The 19,208-nt window shown below is 33.4% G+C and overlaps 1 protein-coding gene across 19 annotated transcripts in view; it reads left to right on the top strand.

Annotated features, from left to right (window-relative positions):
- The window catches only part of LCORL (ligand dependent nuclear receptor corepressor like), a 154,815-nt gene that overhangs the window by 77,359 nt on the left and 58,248 nt on the right, over nucleotides 1–19,208 (top strand). For all 19 annotated transcript variants that reach the window (XM_007496679.3, XM_056802453.1, XM_056802451.1 and 16 more), the window contains one exon: nucleotides 7,802–8,053. In XM_007496679.3, coding sequence (XP_007496741.1) covers nucleotides 7,802–8,053 — 252 coding nt within the window. The remainder of the gene's footprint in view (nucleotides 1–7,801; nucleotides 8,054–19,208) is intronic.

Here is a 19,208-nt window from a genome sequence, read left to right as displayed (position 1 = left end):
GAATACTATTAGGCTGTAAGGAATTACAATCTGGAGGATTTCTATATGAATTGGGAGAACCTCAACGAACTGATGCAGAGTGAAATGAGCAGAACCAGAAGAACATTGTACACAGAAAGTAAAACTTTATGGAACAATCCAATGTAATGGACTTTGCTACCAGGACAATTTTAAAGAAATTATGTAAAATAATGCTATCCACATTGAGAGAAAGAACTGTGGGAGTAGAAATGCAAAAGAAAAACATGTAATCACTTATCACATATATATTTGGGGTTTAGGCCTTTAAAAAAATTGCTTGGTAGCAAAAGTGAATAATATGGAAATAGGTATCAAGTGACAACATTTGTACAATCCAATGAAATTTCTTGTCTTCTCTAGGAGGGGGGAAGGAAGAGGGGAAAGAGAGAAAATCATGTAACCATGTAATAATATTTTAAAATAAATAAAATTAAATGAAAAAATTTTAATTAAAAAAGTTCTGTATACCCATTTCTTGCTATTAATAATAATCGTTCTATCTTCCTTTAAAAAATCAATCAAAATCTCATTCTGTCTCCAGCTTTCAAGTTTCAAATAGTGACTAAGAGTACTATTCCTACTAGTTGCTGTTCCCACAAAATTGTCTTGTTGGAATTTTTGGGGGGAAATATTTATAATCTTATACAGTAGAATTATAATTGAGTTAAGTATATATTGTAGTAGGTCCCTTGAGATACAAATGTGATCCATGACTTGAGATCCATGACCATGAGAATGTATTGTCTAGTTAGGGATTTAAAATATAGTTTGCTGTTCCCTAATACAAGCTAAGATTTAAGTTAAAAATTACCACTATGCCAAAGGCCCATATTCATTGATTTTTCTATTTGCACCTGAAATTGGTGAAGGGGAATATTTAGTTGTTGGTGAATTTTATTGAATAATACAAAGTATAACAATAGCAGAAGGTTTGTATTCTTGTTTTTACATACTTTTGTTTATTGTAAGGAACCTGAATGTTATAAAGAATAATTATTATCAAAGACAGTGCTGACTCTGCAATTGTACTGTAAGTGAGATCTAGAGAAATTTGTCTGTAAGATGGGCAATAGAGAAGAGGAATAATTGCATTGGGTGGTATAGGAAGTGGGAGAGGAGAAAGCTCAGATCACTTTGAGATAGCTTTTGAAGAATTAAAATTAATTGGGAGTGGGGTCAAAGGGAGAGGAGGCAAAAACATTAAATTCGGGACTGGAAGTGACATTGAAAGATCATCTAAATCTTCAGAAAATGTAATCCATTTAAACACATATGAAGTGCTTTTGCCTATCTCAACAAGGCAGCAAGGGTGTGGGAAGAGAATGTAGTACAATATCACTTTACCCTGGTTATTTTTAAAGACTTTCCTGAAAGGTGTGTTTACACAGCATTACTCTTTTATCAACTAGTCTTTTTTGCCTTTTGGGAGTAAATGTTCTATTACCTCTGGAGCCTGAACGGAGGGGAGAAACTAAATGAAATTTTAAAATTTTAGTCAGTTTAAATATATATCTGAGCTCTTCTATCTGGCACATACCAAAATTCACTTTCATAATTATTTGGTCATAACAATTAAAAAGAACCAGAAAAGGAAACAATATGTAGTACTGTTTATCAGCATATTGAGCAGATCATCAAATTGAGAATTTCTAGTTAGCTAGCAAGCCTAACCTAATACTATGTTTTTCTCTGATATTTTATTACCTAAAAATTCAGTGTTGTCTAAGCTTGAATTACAAAGGGAAGAATTGATTCTAATTATGTGCCTACATCAAGAATTAATATTTAATAAAATCAGTTATGTTTTTAGCAATAGAAAACATATCTTTACAATGTTGTCTGAATATCACAATAATTTTAAATGATATTTGCAAGCATTATCTACTGTGCAGAATTAGTTCTTTCTTTTATAGGGTGCTTCTGAATCCATCAGTTGACTAGCAGAATTGCTTAGAGCATCAGAGTGGCCAGATAACTGAGCTCTTTTCAGCCATCAACCCATCAGTATGGTTTCTGTGCTCTTGCCCTTACTTAACTTATAGAGATGAGCATTTACCAATCAACAGTTTTCTGCACAAGTCAAATAATTATTATTGAATAGCACAGTATTTTTCCTGAAGGAGCAAAAGACTAGGCATTAAGATCAGTCTCTCACAGGAGTTTTTTACAAAACTGAACTTTGCAGAAAGGAATGTAGTGAATGGTGAGTTCCAGAGGGATACTGTTACTTTAGTATATTTGCTGACTGCAACTCTTGAAAGGCCATGGAAATGTTCCTACATTTAGAAAAGTACTGAAGCCTGAATTGTTATTTTTACTTAGTTTGAATTGCTGACATGATGTTTTCTGTAGCCAGTAGAAGAGATGGAACTCCACTAAACTCCAGTGTATAGATTTTGCCCCAGGATAAGTTTGTATTGATACAAATAAGTTTGTTGTTTTTGAGTCTTGATGTATACAATTAAAATTTTTTTGTTATGTTTTTCAAATTACACGTAGTTCTCTCTTTCCATTCCTCCCTCCCCAAGACAGCAGGCAATGATATAATTTTTATATGTACTGTCATGCACTACATAATTCCATGTTTATCTTGTAAATGAAGACACGTACTATTTACATAAGAAAAAACTCATGGAGGAAATAAAGTGAAAAATCATTTGCTTCAATCTGCATTTAGACTCCATCAGTTCCTTCTGTGGCAATAGATAGCCTTTTTTGTCATGAGTCCCTTGGAATTGTTTTGGATCCTTGCATTGATGATAGTAAGTCAGCCACAGTTGATCACTGTACATTATTGCTATTACTGTGTACAATGGTCTTCTGGTTCTGCTCACTTTGCATCACTTCATATAAACCTTTTTTTTTTAATAATTTTAATAATCTTGTTTGTCATTTCTTATGGCACAATAATTTTCATTATAATCATTAAAGTAGACAATTAAAATTCTTTGGAAAATCATATTTTTTGTTGAAAATAATTATTTATGATTCTCTAGATTTCTCATGCGTTCTAAAGTAATTCTTTTTCTCCATACATAATCACATAAGATGAAGCATTAGTAGGAATCAAATTTTCAATATTAGAAAAAATTGGAAAATGAAAGTTTTGCCATGCATGCATTTATGAATGGATCCTGCATCTCTAAATTATTCTCTCTGGCCTAAGATCCTCTTCTTTACTTTGCATTTTACTGTATTAAATACAGCCAGTATTTTCATAAAAATAGCCCTTAGACTGAGCTTTCTTTAAGATCCTCTGCATACCCATTCTAGTTTTTTAATATTGTTTTTGTGTCTTCAAAATTACATTGATGTTGGCTTTGTTGGGATAATTAATGTTGGTTTAATACTATTCTGTTGATTCCCATGTTTATATATCCAGTTTTTATGTCTCTTCTCAGCTCAAGTTATACATCATTTGCTGACTATTAAGTATTTTAAATTGTTATACCATGGGTATCTCAAAATCATATATAACAGAATTCATTTTCCTTATCCTACTTTGAATTTATCTTTCTGCCATATCTGCTACCATCTGTCTAGTCATCCAGGTTCATAACCTCCATGTTGTTCTCAGTTCCTCTAAGTCACCCCAAATATCCAGTTCATGTGTTTCTCCACATCTCTTGTATCCTTCTACTTCCCTGTTAAAATTACTTCCACATTAGTTTAGATTCTTATCACATCTTTTCTAGACTGTCATGTACCTTTATTATTATCCTTCCGTTCCCTTCCCCATCCAATATATTCCTCTTCCCCATACTTTTCATTTGGACCTCTATAACATGGGTATTTATAATAGTTCTTAGAATCCTAGATCTAAAGCTTCTAGAAGGAAAATGATACATCTAATCTAATTTGTGTTTTAGAGATGAGAAAAGTTAGGTTATGGGGTTTTGTGACATGCCTAGGGTCACACAGGTAATAATAATCAGGTCATATTCAGCCATCCACACAGAAAAGACTGAATTGTATGCATGTTGTCCAAATTACAATGTGTATCTGAATAGACACCCTGTGGAGCTTGTCCAAAAAGATATGTATGCATCTTGGATAGGCAATATGAATATGCAATGAAGTAAATCTAACATTGGAAAGGAGGGACTACCAAAGTAACAATAATTTAATTATAAAGTCCTTTGTTTGAGCATATGTATTGGTACTGCTTAAAACCATTTAAAACTAGATAGTGTCAACTAAGCAATATACTCCATCCTAATGGGATTCTCTCACTTTACCTTTATACTCATGAACAAAGTTCATCACTATCTCTAGTTTGCCCTTCACTTTCTAATGTGAACCTTAAAAATTCCCAGACCCTACTTCATAAGATTGGATTAAGACCATTCCCCATTTGGGCAGTGAACCCTACTTAGATCAAAAATGTGAAGACCTCTACTCCACCCATACTTAAGCCTGCTTTAGGGGAGAAAACTCCTTGCTGAACAATGAAAAATACTTAAACCCATACTTAAGCCATGCCTATTTTTAGAACTAATACAAAGGGGGTGCTAAGTACCTATAAAGGTCAAGCAACTTGTGAATTTACAAGGAACAAAAAGCTGAGAAACTTACTCAGAGCTTTCCTGGTGTGAGTTACTTAAAAGTTCACACCTTTTTAGGTGTGAACTAAGAATGGTTTGTCCTTTGAAAAACGTCTACTGCGATTGGTAGATGTAAGAATTTAGGGGAGGTGACAAAGGAGAAAATGCCCTTTAAAAGGAGACAAAAAGCTCTCTGAAAAGAGTCAGCTGGGAAAGGCTGCCTTGAAGGGTCTCTCTCGAGACTCTCTCGGGGACAATTCAGATTGAGGATTGAGCTGGTGAAGTCAGCTGGCCTGGTGTCACTAGAATCCTTGCTTGGACAGATCTTGTGGTGAGTGATTAAGGACTGACTGATCTTTTCTCTTAGGGCTTAGGCCTGAGTTGGCCAGGACTGGCCGGGCCGGCTTATCCTTTTCTCATTATTCCCCTTTTTCTCTCTTTCTCTCCTTTTCTTTAATTCCTCATTTGTATTAATTAAAATCTCTATAAAACCCAGCTGACTTGGGTATATATTCATAATTGGGAATATTTCCCTGGCAACCACCTTATATTTGATTTGAAACAAGACACTGTAGTGAAAACATATTTTCAGCGGTCACAACTTACTCATCCATTCTTTTAGTGGCCACAAATTAAGTCTTCCACTATTTTAATCACTACAGTTTATACACCCAACCATTTTAACTCTTACAGTTTATGGCTCCCATTCTTTTAAATCTTACAGTTTATGGTGACCCGTTTATGGCAGCAACTATTTTAAATATTACACTAATAATAATAGAATCTAGTAAGTATAAGAGTTTGGACTCAAGAACTAGCATTCCGTTAGACAGTTCTTTGGGTTAGGAGGCTAGATTTTATTCTGGATGCTGTTTTATGCTTTCAGTAATCCCAAATTGCTCCTTAATCTGAAAAAAAAAAAAAAACAGATACTCAAATGGATCTTTGGTCTCATGAATTTAGGAGATCTTTCCAACAATAGTTTATATTTTATCTACCCATCCTATGCAATTCTTGTCCATGTTTTCCCAAAGTTCAAAATGGGGGGTAGGGGAAGGACCATCCAGTATGCCTTAAGTTTTGCTCACTTTCTTCTGACATTATGAGGGCACCACTATTGTACTCTCACTATATTTGCCTGTCCTCATTTTCATCATGTAACTAGCCCATCTTCTCTTTCCTTTATAAAATGTTTCATGCTATCCTTTACTACTATACTTTGATGTTTCTCATTGACTGTGTTCCAGAACACCCATATGAGTGTGATACATATGTGTGTATATATATTACATATGCATAAAATGTATATATAAAATTAGTAAAATGTTTTAGGCATTATACTAGATGTTAGAGATACAGAAATGTGCCCTACAGATTTACTATTTAGTTTCAATAGCAATACAGCTTTTTACCTATTCAAAAATTTAACTTTGTGTTGACCTCTCAATATTATCTTCTAAGGAAATTGACCAAATAACTTGAAGGTGAGATCTCATTGCCATATAATCAAGAATTAAACCAGTTGAGTAGTAGATTGGAGAGTAGGGAATGTACAAAGAAGTCTTAAAATACTACTAATCAGTAAATTATTCTTACTGAGATAGACTATGCTAGGGACCTTTCTAAATTGACAAGAATATGATTCTTAGGAAAGTGAATTTTTAAAGCTATGTACCTATAGTGAATTGCCTTCTTTTGACCAACAGCATGAAAATATTTAAAAGACAGGTTTTTATTGTTTTTTTGTCCTTTAACTTTAATTAGTAATGGGAAATGGGGGAGAACTATTAAAAATTTGTTTACAGACTTTATTTTTTCCTTTTCACTTTCTCCATTTTGTTAATTAAACTGTTTTTGAAGTGATATTTCACTTATCATATTTAATCCATTTACCACCACTGTGACCAAACAAATACCTATAGTAAGTCTTGTTTTACCAATTATTTCTCCTAGGTCTTCTCCTAGCTATTACTCCCATTATAATGGTTCAAGGAAAGAATTCTTAAGCCATTGTTGAAATGTAGTTGCAGTTTTGTCTAGTTGAAATGCTTTTTAAATTGGGGCAGAATATATTCAGGTGCTTTTTTAAATAAAGCTTTTATATAGATTGTTTAAATAAAGAATCAGTATTCTTTCATTTACCCTTTTACCTTTGAAACATTAGATTGGGATCTTGGATAAGAAAAACATCAGAGTGGTTTCCTCAGTTTATAGTATTTATAAATAGACGTTTTTCCTGCCAAGGGCAATTCATAAGAGGAAAACAACCCTCCAAAAATTAGTTTAAAATTTTGCTACTAGTGTCATTTCAGGAGGAATGGTTGGGGATTTTTCTTGGGTAAAATGATGATGAATTTTGGATTAGAAATAACCAACAATTTTATAAAGTAATACAAAAGATTAAATTTAATATATTACTTTTTATCAGTTATTATATTAGTGGCATAAAAACTCTAAGATTATAAGAAGCTGATTAATAGTTTTATGTAATATTAATTTGTTACTAATTTGGTTTTCTTATTGATAACTAACTTTAGCAGGAGCCTACATACTAGAACTATATAATAGAAAAACATCTAATAACTTCAAATTTTTCTTGGCTAGTTTAGTGAGAATATTACTACTAAGTAACTTAGTTAAAATTATTTGGAGCATTTCCATGGATATTTCTACCATTAGGTTTTCAATGAAGATACTGTATTCTGATTTTTTTACACTAATGTTTGGAGTAAATTTGGAAATTTTTGTAATTTCTTTTTATATTTCTGATTTTTAAAATTTTTATTCATACAGTATACTTGCTGGGAAGTCTTAGAATTACTTTTTTAAAAGCCTTTAATAGAAATCACATTATTGGCCAATTCTATTGGGAAATGTACTGAAATTTTTAAAAGATTTTAAACAGTCTCTTCTATTACTTCTGAGTTGTTTTCTTCCTTTAACCTTTAAAGAGTGATGAGCACTTGTTTCCAAAGGTTGTTGAAGATGTTGATGATGATGGTGTTGGTGGTGATAATGATGATATTCCAGGTTTGGGTTAATATGTTAAAATAAATTAATTTTACCTGACTTGAAAATTCATATTAGAAAACCTCTGAAACCATTGACAACCATGAATTAATTCTAAAAAGTTTTTCTTATTCATGATTTATAATTTTAAAAATCTATAAATACAAACACATGTATTTGAAAATTCTACTTCCTAATGCTTTTTATATGTATTTTCTTTTTCCTAGATCTTCCTCAGAACTGTGATCCTAACATTCCCCTAGTTGCTCAGGAATTAATGAAAAAGATGATACGTCAGTTTGCAATTGAATACATTTCAAAAAGTGGTAAAATTCAAGAGAATAGAAATGGTTCAGTTGGACCAAGTCTAATATGTAAAGGTATCCAAATGAATCAAATAGAAAACTCCCTTCAGGAAGAACAGGAAGGCCCCCTAGACCTCACTGTGAATCGAACTCAAGAACAAAATACCCAACAAGGTAAGATTTTTGTAATGTACCACATATTAGCATATAATTATTTTTGGAACCTACATTTTAAAAAAAACTACAATAAATGACTTACATTCCTTTACTTGTTTATAGATAAAGCGTTTAATATATGGCCAACTCTTATCTTCCATAGTACATAGTAGAGAGAAATGCAACTATAAAGATAATGCCAAAGCCCTTTTAACTGTTAATTTGATAAAATAATGGTGGTCTCTTTCCCAGAGATTCTAACCAGTGTCAAAATTAATTGTATTAAATATCATTTCATTTTTCATCACTTCATTTTTTATCATTATGATCAGAGAAAGGAAGTGCTATGTTAAGAAGAAATGTGACCCAAAACAAGTAACTGTTTGGAAAACAAGAAACGGCATAAATAATTAGCATACCTGATATTGAGTCTTCAGCATGTACATGTACTATTTTAGTTTCTACTAATTTGGAATTTAGAAAAAATGTAAAAGCCATGTCCCCTGTCTATTTGTATAAAATAGTTAAGAAAATAGGGAAAAAACATCAATTAAAAATTACAAACTCAGCTACTAAGAGAGAAATCAATAAGAATCCTGAGTGATGTGGCAGGAAGGCCTAACAGTGTTTACAGGAAGGGATAATCACAGATTTCTAAATTGAAGGGGCAGTAGAGATTTTCTGACCTAGTTTTCCCTTTTAAAAGATGAGAGAACTACTGAAGTCCAGTGAAGCCCACTGACTGATCCAAGATTTAAACATCAGTCCTTGTAACCATAGATCCATTATTCCTTTCATTCTACCTCATTGCAGAAAGTTTGTCATGAAAAGGTAGAGCATTCCAGATGTGTTATAGATAACAAATAATTCTCTTTAGCTGGATCAGAAAGTACACAATCATAGAGAAGGAAATTAGAATATTCAGGAAGAAAAAAATTTTTGTTAAAAGCCTTGGGAACTACTTTTTTTTACTTTGTTCCAGAAATTCTAGGGATTTTAAAAGACTCTTATAGAAGATTATCAAGAAAGGTTTTTTTCCCACGGTTGGATTTTATGGTTGAGATCGAGTTGGGAGAAGATAGAAACAAAGGGTATTCAAATAATTTCAGACATGAGGCATATAGGTGATGGTAGTTGCGTTTTTGCCCTTTTGAAATGTTTTTTAAAGAAGCTCAGAAATACAGTTGAACATATTGGACTCATGAAATACAGAACAGGAAAAAAACAAGGATGACTTCAACTAAAAAATTATGAAGAGAAAGTAGGGAAATTGGAAAGAATACTCTACCCCCCACTCTTATTATGGGCCTTCCTCAACTCATTACTGAAAGCTGAGACAAGCAAAAATTTTTTAGAGCCAAGACCATTTGCTTGTCCAAACTACCTGTGGAGAGAGAGGAGACACTAAAATATGACCCTTTTATATAGGGTTACAGTACAAAAAGCACTTTCTGTAAATGTTTAGTAAAGAGTAAGAGACCATCATATTCCCCCTCACCAGATGTATAAAGTCATAATAATATGCTTTTCAGTAATGGAAAATAGTTAATACTCTTTAGTTTTACTTTAACTTTAACTTTCCTTTCTGTAAAATCTAGTAATCCCCATTTCCTTCAGTCATTTCTTATATCTCACAGTTTTCAGACCTTTCACTATTCTGGTCATATTTATATACTCTGTATTTATTAATATGCCACTTAAAATATATCTATAATTGGATACAATATTCCAAACATCTGAGTAACACAGAAGACAGTACAGCTATAGTAGAATGATAGAGGGGTAGTTCTCATGGTAAGTTAGATCCTAAGAAAGAAGGATATTAATCCTTTCAGATAGCTCTTGTACTGTTGCAGCTCTGGGATATAGGTAGGAGTTCTGAGAATTCTTAGTATGGTAGCTGACAAGATTAACAGGGAAGAGAAGAGCATTCAGAACCAAGCTCTGCCAGATGCTCCACTGTTAGAAGTCACACCTTAGATAAATACCCAGCAGAGAAGGCTGAGGAGTAGTTAGATTAGTAGTAAAACCAGGGTAGAGAAAAGTCACAGAAACTAAGGAGAATAGAGTGATTTCAAGCAAGGCTGTAGAGAAGTTTAAAATGCAGAAGACTGAGAAAAGGCTATTCAGTTTGGCAATTAGGAGTTCATTGGTTGCTTTGGAGAGAGCAATATTAGTAAACAAAGGTTAGACTTTTGAGAGTTAAGAGTGAGACAGGTGTGGAAGTGTCAATTATTGATGGCCTTTTCAACGAGTGAAGCTACAAATGGAGGAAAAATATGTAGCAGGAATGGACAGATCAAGTGAGGCTATATTAAGAATGAGGGAAACATTGGGCATGTTTGTGGGAGTAAAGAAGCACACAATAGAAGAGAGATTGAAGGCAAATGAATGAGTGGAAAAATGCAATCTGTTAGAGAAGACAGGATGAAATGAGATCATTTGTCTTTGATTTTGAATTTGCCTTGGCAAAAAGGGGCACTTTCTGTGAGAAAGTAGTAAAGGAGGAAATAAAGACAGAAGCCAATCTGAGTGATAAAGTGAAGAAGTGGGAGCTCTTGGCAAATGGCCTTAGTTTTTTCAGTGAAATATGATGCTAGGTTTTCAACTGAGAAAATGAAGGGAGGAGGAGCCATGGGAATTTTAATGAAGAGCAAAAAGTTTTCATTAACTGAGGTGGTAAATGGGATAATAAATTAATTAGGGAGTAAAAAAGAATTGCCTTGGCTGCTGTAAGGGCCCAATTCAAGCCATGTAAAATAATTGTATTGGACCCATTCAGCAGTTTCATGATTTTGTTCAGCAGAATACAAGTAAGGACAAAGGCAGCAAATTTGGGAATGATCAAAGCCAGAGATTTGGCAGAGCAAGATCAGTAATAAGATTAAGGGGGCAATGGACTCAAGAGAAGAGAACAATGTAGGATTGAACTAATTCAATAAGGGGTCAAGATGGGGAAAGAAGAACAGTGTAACCTGTATAGGAGCGGACCCATAATCTAGGAAGGGAGTTGAAGAATGCGAGATCATAATGAGGATGAAGACTTCCAGCAAAGGAATGACAACCTATAGTAATCAGAGAAGAAAATTTCATAGTTCATGAATGTAGAAAATGGTAGACTTTATGGATGATGGCAGATCCAATGGTATGACCATTTCTGGGTAAAGCTGACTTGGCTAGAGAAAGGAGGTCATTGGAGATGACTAAGTTAATTAAGGAAGAAAGTTTAAGGGGTTTGAGGAAATTTCAGTATATTATCCTGGTTATCAGGGTAAGAATTAGGTTGGAAAGAGACTGCATCTAGCACTAAAATCATTGAGGAAAGAGGGGAAATGTCTTGAAAGTCATTAGATAATTACCAGAATTTTGATTTGGTGGTAGATACTGATTGAATGAACCTTCAAAGAAGAAGGCACTAAATGATAGAGGTAGAAGAAGAACCTAGAAGTGTCCATTTTTTGAGTAATGAGTATTCCAACTCTTATACAAGAGCAACCAGGGAGGGTTGTTGTGATTAGGAAGGAGCCAGGTTTCAGTAAGAGCCAAAAGATGGAAAGAGTTGGAAAGGAAACCTAATGTTTGATTTCAAAGAGTTTTGTCAGTGTCCTTATACATCTACTTGTTGACGTTAAGTGTGTACATACTTAACTCATTACTTTGGAAAGCTAAAATTTTGTTACTTGTAGGTATTCCTTCTGTTGCTGTAAATTGGAGCTCTTCTGCACCAAAAATATTTATCATCCTGGGTCCCCCTGGTGCTTATCTAAGCCTTTCTATACTTGGCTATGCTGGTTTGTTCTTATAAATTTGTTCAATAAGTAGCAGAGCTAGAACTCACATTCAGATTTTCTGGTTTCAATTTCAGTATAGTTTATAGAACATATAATCAATTGAGTTGTCATTGTCATGGATGGGAACATTGGCATTTTATAAAAAACAACTGATCATGTACTTAATTGAATTAGGGCTATGTAGCTGTATTATTCTAGGGTAAATACTTTTGATCCATCAGCCATTTTCAAATAATTTTAGATTTTGCCAAATTATTGTCTTCTTACATTCATTTGCTTTTCCTTCATCTAATAAAGCTGACAAGATGTAATGCAACTTACAGTAAAGCTTATATATATAATACTTTTTTAAGTTTTGTAAAGTGCTTTTATGGCTTCATTTTGTGACTCTTGCAATAATCTTGAGGTAGGTACTTAATTATTATCCCCAGCTTTTTTACAGCTGAGACTAAAAGAATTTAAGTGATTTAGCACAAGTATATGAAACAAGATTCAAACCATGTTTAATTAGATCTTAAGTCTAGCACTATCCACTATACCGTTGGTAGCAAACTCAAATAGAAATGGGGCGGGGGGGGGGGTGGGGGGGACTAAACCTTACCGAAGGATCCCTGTGGGCCTCATTAAGTTAGCTTTAAAATGCAGTATTTTCTATGCTTGGTTTATTTTTATTTATTTTGTAAAACATTTTCCAATTAAATTTTAATCTTGTTCACACCAAACTCAGGAGTTGTGTGGGCTTATGTAGCTAGGAGGCTGCATGTTTTTAACTCCTCTGCCCTACATTAGGCTGCAGAGCATCCTAGACCAGAAATTGTTATTTAGATTCTAGTAGGGGAGTTTACAATTTTCTTATACACTCTTTCATTGTTGAATAATTCTCCTGATTGAAATGAGAAATGTGCCAACATACACTGAGATGAAGTCTACTTTCTTGTAATGTCTACCCAAGAGTCTTTGTTCTAACCTCAGAACCATACAGAGCAAGCCTACTTCCTCTTTTATATAGTAGTCCTTCTGATAATGAAGTCAGCCACCATTTCCCTGTTAAGAATTAACTTCAGGGGCAGCTGGGTAGCTCAGTGGATTGAGAGCCAGGCCTAGAGACAGGAGGTCCTAGGTTCAAATCTGGCCTCAGACACTTCCTAGCTGTGTGACCCTGGGCAAGTCACTTAACCCCCATTGCCCAGCCCTTACCACTCTTCTGCCTTGGAGCCAATATACAGTATTGACTCCAAGATGGAAGGTAAGGGTTTAAAAAAAAAAAAGAATTCTTTAAAGCAACACATCCCACTTCCCCTAAACTATTCCTTTATATGGTAACGTGCCATATAAAGGATCCCTTACAAATTAGTTAATTCTTCCCTAGATAAAATATAGTTTATATCTTGCCTCATGTGGTACTTCATAAACCTTGTTTTCTTTTTCTTTCTTCTTTCTTTTTTTTTTTACTACTTTCCAGCAAGAAGCTTCCTCCTCTCACAAATGTAAGGGCTTTCATTTTCTCATTTTGGCAATATTAGTTCCAAACCTTCCTACTCTCCAGACCTTGTATTGTTAACTTGTATGATTTTGTGTCATAGAACCAAATCAAGCTAAGAAATACTTGCAACCAGTAATAGAATGTCCAAGCCAAAGAAATATCACAGTATTCAAATTGTGACCAAACTAAAAGTTTCTGTTAACTCCAATATTTATGAGGATTTGTATTTACTTTTACAGAAGCAGTGAAGAATAGGTACCAATCTTAAGCGATAGTGTTAAACACATACTTAAATATATAATGGTCTTCATTCTATAAAACAAAATTACAGCAACAGTCTTTGCGAAGAAAGGACTAGAGTGTCCAGTATCCTCATTTTACACTTGTCATAGCTAAGGTACAGGTTGTGATGACTAAGCTCTCACAACTAAGCAGTGGTGAACCTGAAACTACAACCCAGATTTCCTAATTCCTGGTCCATTGTTTCTTCCTCAACTATACTGCTAAAAGAATTTCTGGCACATATTTTTCCATTACTCATAATGAGTCAGTAGTTAGTAAACATTAAGTGCCCCCTATGTGCCAGGCACTGTGCTGAGTGCTAAGAATACAACTAAAAACAAAGACAGTCCCCGCCCTAAAGGAACTTACAATCTAATGGGTGAAGACAGCATACAAAAGGAAACTGAAAAGTAGTGGATGTTCCTGGTAAAGGGGACATGTTGAAAAGCTCCAGATAAGTCCCTCAAAGCACTGTAGCTAGTGGGAGATGGGGAAAGAGTACTATGCCAAGTCCAGTCTTGGAGCCCAAGGCTTTTCCAGGTAGAGGGCAAAGAGTACAATAGAGAGAGGTACTGGGCAGATTCAAACTTGCAGCATGAAGAGATTTCCCATTGATGAGTTTCTTAAGGAAAGAAAGTATATATGAGAATTTTAAAGAAAATTAAAAGCAATGTAACCAGAGGGAAATAGTAAAAGAATTATTAGAAGAATTTTTCATATAGAAAAATAGCATATAAATTCACTAGTTTATACATAAAATATAGGCAAGGGACAGTTTTAAAGAAAATGGAAATTTGGATCAGAGCATTGATTTCCCCAATGTTAGTTAACATCAACAGCAAACATCATTTCAAGACCAGAGTCTAGTCATATTTATAATCTGTCCAACAGAATCCAGCACTTTATTTTATGTGTACAATAGTATTCTTTTACCACTTCATATATATGTATATATATATATAGTCTTGTTTCTCCTCCCCATATCACAAACTTGTATCTAGTTACTCTTTTGTGGTTAAGTTGCTTTAAATCATTACCTTGAACTAAACTGAGGTATGAACCAGAAATATAGTGAACTATATACTTACAAGTCATAATTCAGGGATTTGGCAGGGAGAGGCATGGGGAAGAGGTTGCTTAATTCTAAAAAAATTAAAATAAAGCATTAAGCACTATTTTAAAATATATTCATTTACGTTCCCCCCCAAAAAACTTGATTAATCTGAGTTTTATTTATCAAAGAATGCAAATGCTATTTTTGTAGAGGGAAAAATAGATTTAATAAAATTTTATGTATATAAATGAGTAAAACCATATTTTAAATTTACCTTATCAACAGTGAATACTGAATGTCTTATAGTTATGGCCATAAACTACAGTAAGAACAAGTGAATGAGTGGTAGATAGCTTAGTTTTTCAAATATCTGAAGATGTTTATCCTTTTATGCCTTAAAAATTTTGCATTTATTTTATTCATTTAAAATTAAAATTTTCCCCTTAAATTCTTATAATTAAGGATTATCATAATAATATTTGTATTATATATGTATAATAATATGAGGTATTGTGCTGTTTATCACTATCAGATCATAGAGCCATAGATTTTAATGGTAGAGAAGATCAAGCAAGTCTCTTAAGCTCTCTATTGTGTCACACAGCTAGTAAGTGTCTGAGGCAAGATTTGATTTCAGATGTTCCTGACACCAATATCTGTCTACCAAACCATTAGTCGGTACTGTTGTGTCCTTTTCCTGCTACTGGCAGAATTGTCCTGTTGTACTTCTGATTTGCCGCTTCCTAATTTATGGTTGTATGAGGGATCAGATATTCAAACTTAGTAGAATTGTGTGTAAAATAAGAAGAATATAAATTCTCATTGAGGGCCTAAGGGACTTGATGACTAAAGTTTGTTATATTCATTAATTTTGTAATATCTCTTTTGACTACCAGATGCTTTTTAAATTTCTGGGTATTTGATAAGTGTTTCATTTTGTTGATGTTGCCAGATACCCAAGTACCAGAGAACTAAGCTACAATTTGTTCATAGACTCAATGCAGTATTATGTTGACTTTTCAAATTAGTAGTAGTATGCTACTTTTAATATTTTTATTTGTGGTTCACTATGACCTTTGAGGTCTCCTCCATATTTAAATGACCAATTATTAAATCAAATTCCTTTCCACTTAATAATTATAAAAATGTTTTCTATTGTTTGTGGATCTTCAAAAAAACCCATCAAGGTCCCTTTGAGTTCCTTTTTATATGTAATCATCTCTTACTAACTTTGGGTCATATTCTGATTTGGTCACTATCCTGTTGTTAACTTTAAAATGCCTAGATTGGAAAACTAAGTATTTTTTGTCTTATTGTGTTCTTCATTTATAACAATCCTATGTGTATCATTTAAACTATCCAAAAAGTTTTAGGAACATTCCACTAATGGTTGGGAAAAGTTTGCTGAACACTATAGGGTTTTGGAAACATATAAGGAATAGTTCTTCAAAGTAAGAACTCCAAGTATTTTGGAATGAAGAAAGGCTCCAGGTTCCATGTACAAAACTGTAGGCCAGATTCTCTAATGTTTCACTTCTCAGGTTTATTCCTTTGTGTTTTCTTAATGTATTTTCTTAATGATCTTAGTCTACTGCTTCTAGGATTTTAGCAATGGAGCCTTTTCCTATCAGTAACAAGTACTTAGAACTATCTAAATGAATCAGAATTTTAGAACTTGAAAGAGCATTAGAAATGACAGTTCAGTGCCCTCATTTTCCAGATAAAAAAACCTAAGAGCCAATGAGAATAAATGAGTTAGGAAGACATGGCCATTTCTTTCATATTAAAAGATGAATACAATAACAATATTATTAATCACTTGAATGTTTGGCAGATTCATAAATAGTCTTTAATATATTCTTTCTGCAGGATGGCCACCCTAATCCTAATGAGTAAATAGTGAACATTTTTGTTAAGGCCATAATTAGATGCAGTAAATTTATTGTATACTTTTTTAAATGCTATGGAATTTTTTTATTTTTCTATGATGCTGATATATTAATTTAGAGTTCTTAATAGTTTACAAAGACCTTTTCCTCATATATACACAGTAAGGCAGGCATTGGAGTATTAATCTCATTTTGCAAATGAAAACACTGAGATTCAGAAAAGTTAAGTAATTTACTCAAGGTCAAGCAAGGATAATTCAGAATTTTTAACTAGATTTCTGAAACTTTTTATAGCACTCTTTATATTGTGGCAAAGTAGAGTTTCATTTCATAATGAATTCATATTTTGTCATAAGAAGATACCATACATAACCAAAGAGACAAGACAAACCAAAAAGCAATTAAGGTGTTACATATTTCCCTCTCTGTTTACAAAACATTTTTTAAAAATCTTTTAATCAGTGAATAATTCATTTAGGACTAATGCTAGACTTTTCACCTTTTTTTTTCATCTTTCTTGGGTTCAGAGACAACTAACACATGTAGAACCTCTCACTTTAATTGTAATAATTAAAACTTTAAGGAGTCATTTTTCTCTCATTTTCATATAATTTGTTCTTGGTCTCATTTACTTTAGCCTTTAAAATATTTTTCTTTGTTCCAGTTGAGCATGTAGGAAAGCTCACTTGTGTGCCTATTTTAAAGAGATGTATGAAACAAGTTTTTTAAAGCATAAAGCTTTGAAAATGTGTTTAATGCTAGGTTTCAGTACACTTCTGTTTCTCCATGCAGTATATTCATTTACAAGCCACTAATTAAATGTAGCCTGCTGGGACTAATAAAAAGATAATTAAGATTCAGATCATATACCCTCAAGGAGTTTACATTCCAGGAAGGAAAATACAACACTCATAAAACATACAGTGTTACACACTAGTGCAAGATGAAATTAAATAACCTTTATACAAGGAAATAAATTTAACTTTATAGATTGAGACTTGGAAGAATATGAATTATAACTTAGATGTTACATTATCATGGAATTCCTGATTCAAAAAGTATGATTTCAATAAAATGAGTATGGGCATAGAATCATATTTAAAAGATAAACTTCTCTTAGTCCCATGTACTGGTGCTAGGAAGTATGATGGATGGATGGAGTAGAGGAAATTTGTGAAGGGAAAAAACAAGCAATATTGCATGGGAGCTGTGTTCCACCAATTACCTAGCCATAAAGAGTAAATTAAAATCACAAACCTGGCATGGAGATATTAAACAGTAATCATCGAGAATTTCAGTTATCCAGTTATCTACTAGATCTCTTTCTCCTCTAAAATTAGACCAAGTGGTAATTTTTTACTTGTCTTTAATAACAAGTTCATTCTTCTAAAGATAGTTCCAAGGCAGAAGAGTGGTACGGGCTAGGCAGTGAGGGGTTAAGTGACCTCTCATCTCTAGGCCTGGCTCTCTCAATCCACTGAGCCACCCAGCTGCCCCCATAATGAACATTTCTTAAAGCATGTCCCTAAAGTTTGGGCAAGGTTGCATAGCTAGTAAGTAGATGATCCAGGACTAAAATTTACAATCTGGTGTTTATAAGGCGATTAATCTTTCTACTCAACCATTTTGTCTCTTGATAAGAATTTTAGAAGATCAAAGCTAGGCGAATTTGAGTTCATGATAGATAAAAGTTGGCCTTGCTTTGGGTTTTGTTTGTTAACTATTTTGATTCAGTCCTATGATTTTATTGTAATGAGGATACACTCTATCAGTGCATAGCCTTCATTGCTCCACAACTCATATCCTCAGTTGAATTGCCTGGAACACTAAAAGAGGGGTGCACAGCTTGCCTAGGGTTGGATTGGAATAGAACTTAAAACCTGAGACTAGATTCCACTTCAAACAAAGGGAGAATACTTATAGCCCAAAATTCAATAGTGAGATAGATTTTACAAGAATAAGATACTCTCAAAACAAAATTTCTACCATTTAAACAGTTGTAATTAAGTTAAGAAAGGAGACGTCTGACTAAAGAGGCTGTGAATAGGTTCTCAACCAAATTTAAAAAGTTTGCTGCATGTATGGAAGATTGTAGCAAAAGCAAATAATTGGAATAGAAAGTACCCCATTGTCAGCAGTGATGAAATCAATTAGGAGCAGAAGCTCTCAACAAAAATCAAAGAAGGAGCAAAATCTCTGCAGTGAGTTTCTCTGATAAAGATCTCATTAGGTAGCTAGAACACAGGACTTGGAATCAGCAGGACCTGAGATCAAATCCTGCCTTAGATACGCATTGGCAGAGTGACCTCCCAGCCTCAATTTACTCATCTGTTAAACAGGGATAACCTAACACCTAGCTACCTCACAGAATTATTATGAAGATCAAATAAACTGTAGTGCTTTGAAACCTTAAAATGCTATAGAAACATCATCTATTATTTCCAAAATGTAGAAGAATTTGATTCATATTTTCTTATAAGAAGAGATATTTCCTGGTAAAGTGGTCAAAAATATGAATAGGCAGGTTGCAAAGGAAGAAATCCTCAATATCAATAGACATATGAAAAAATGCCTCAAACTACTATTGAATACACCCATTAAATTGACAACGTTGGCAAAAAATGAAAATGACCAATTTTGGAAGAGCTACAAAACAATAAAATGATTTAAGCTA

Source organism: Monodelphis domestica, chromosome 6 (genome assembly GCF_027887165.1).
Source record: "Monodelphis domestica isolate mMonDom1 chromosome 6, mMonDom1.pri, whole genome shotgun sequence".
In the NCBI taxonomy this organism is placed as follows: Eukaryota; Metazoa; Chordata; class Mammalia; order Didelphimorphia; family Didelphidae; genus Monodelphis; species Monodelphis domestica.
This window is presented reverse-complemented; position numbering and strand designations above follow the sequence as displayed.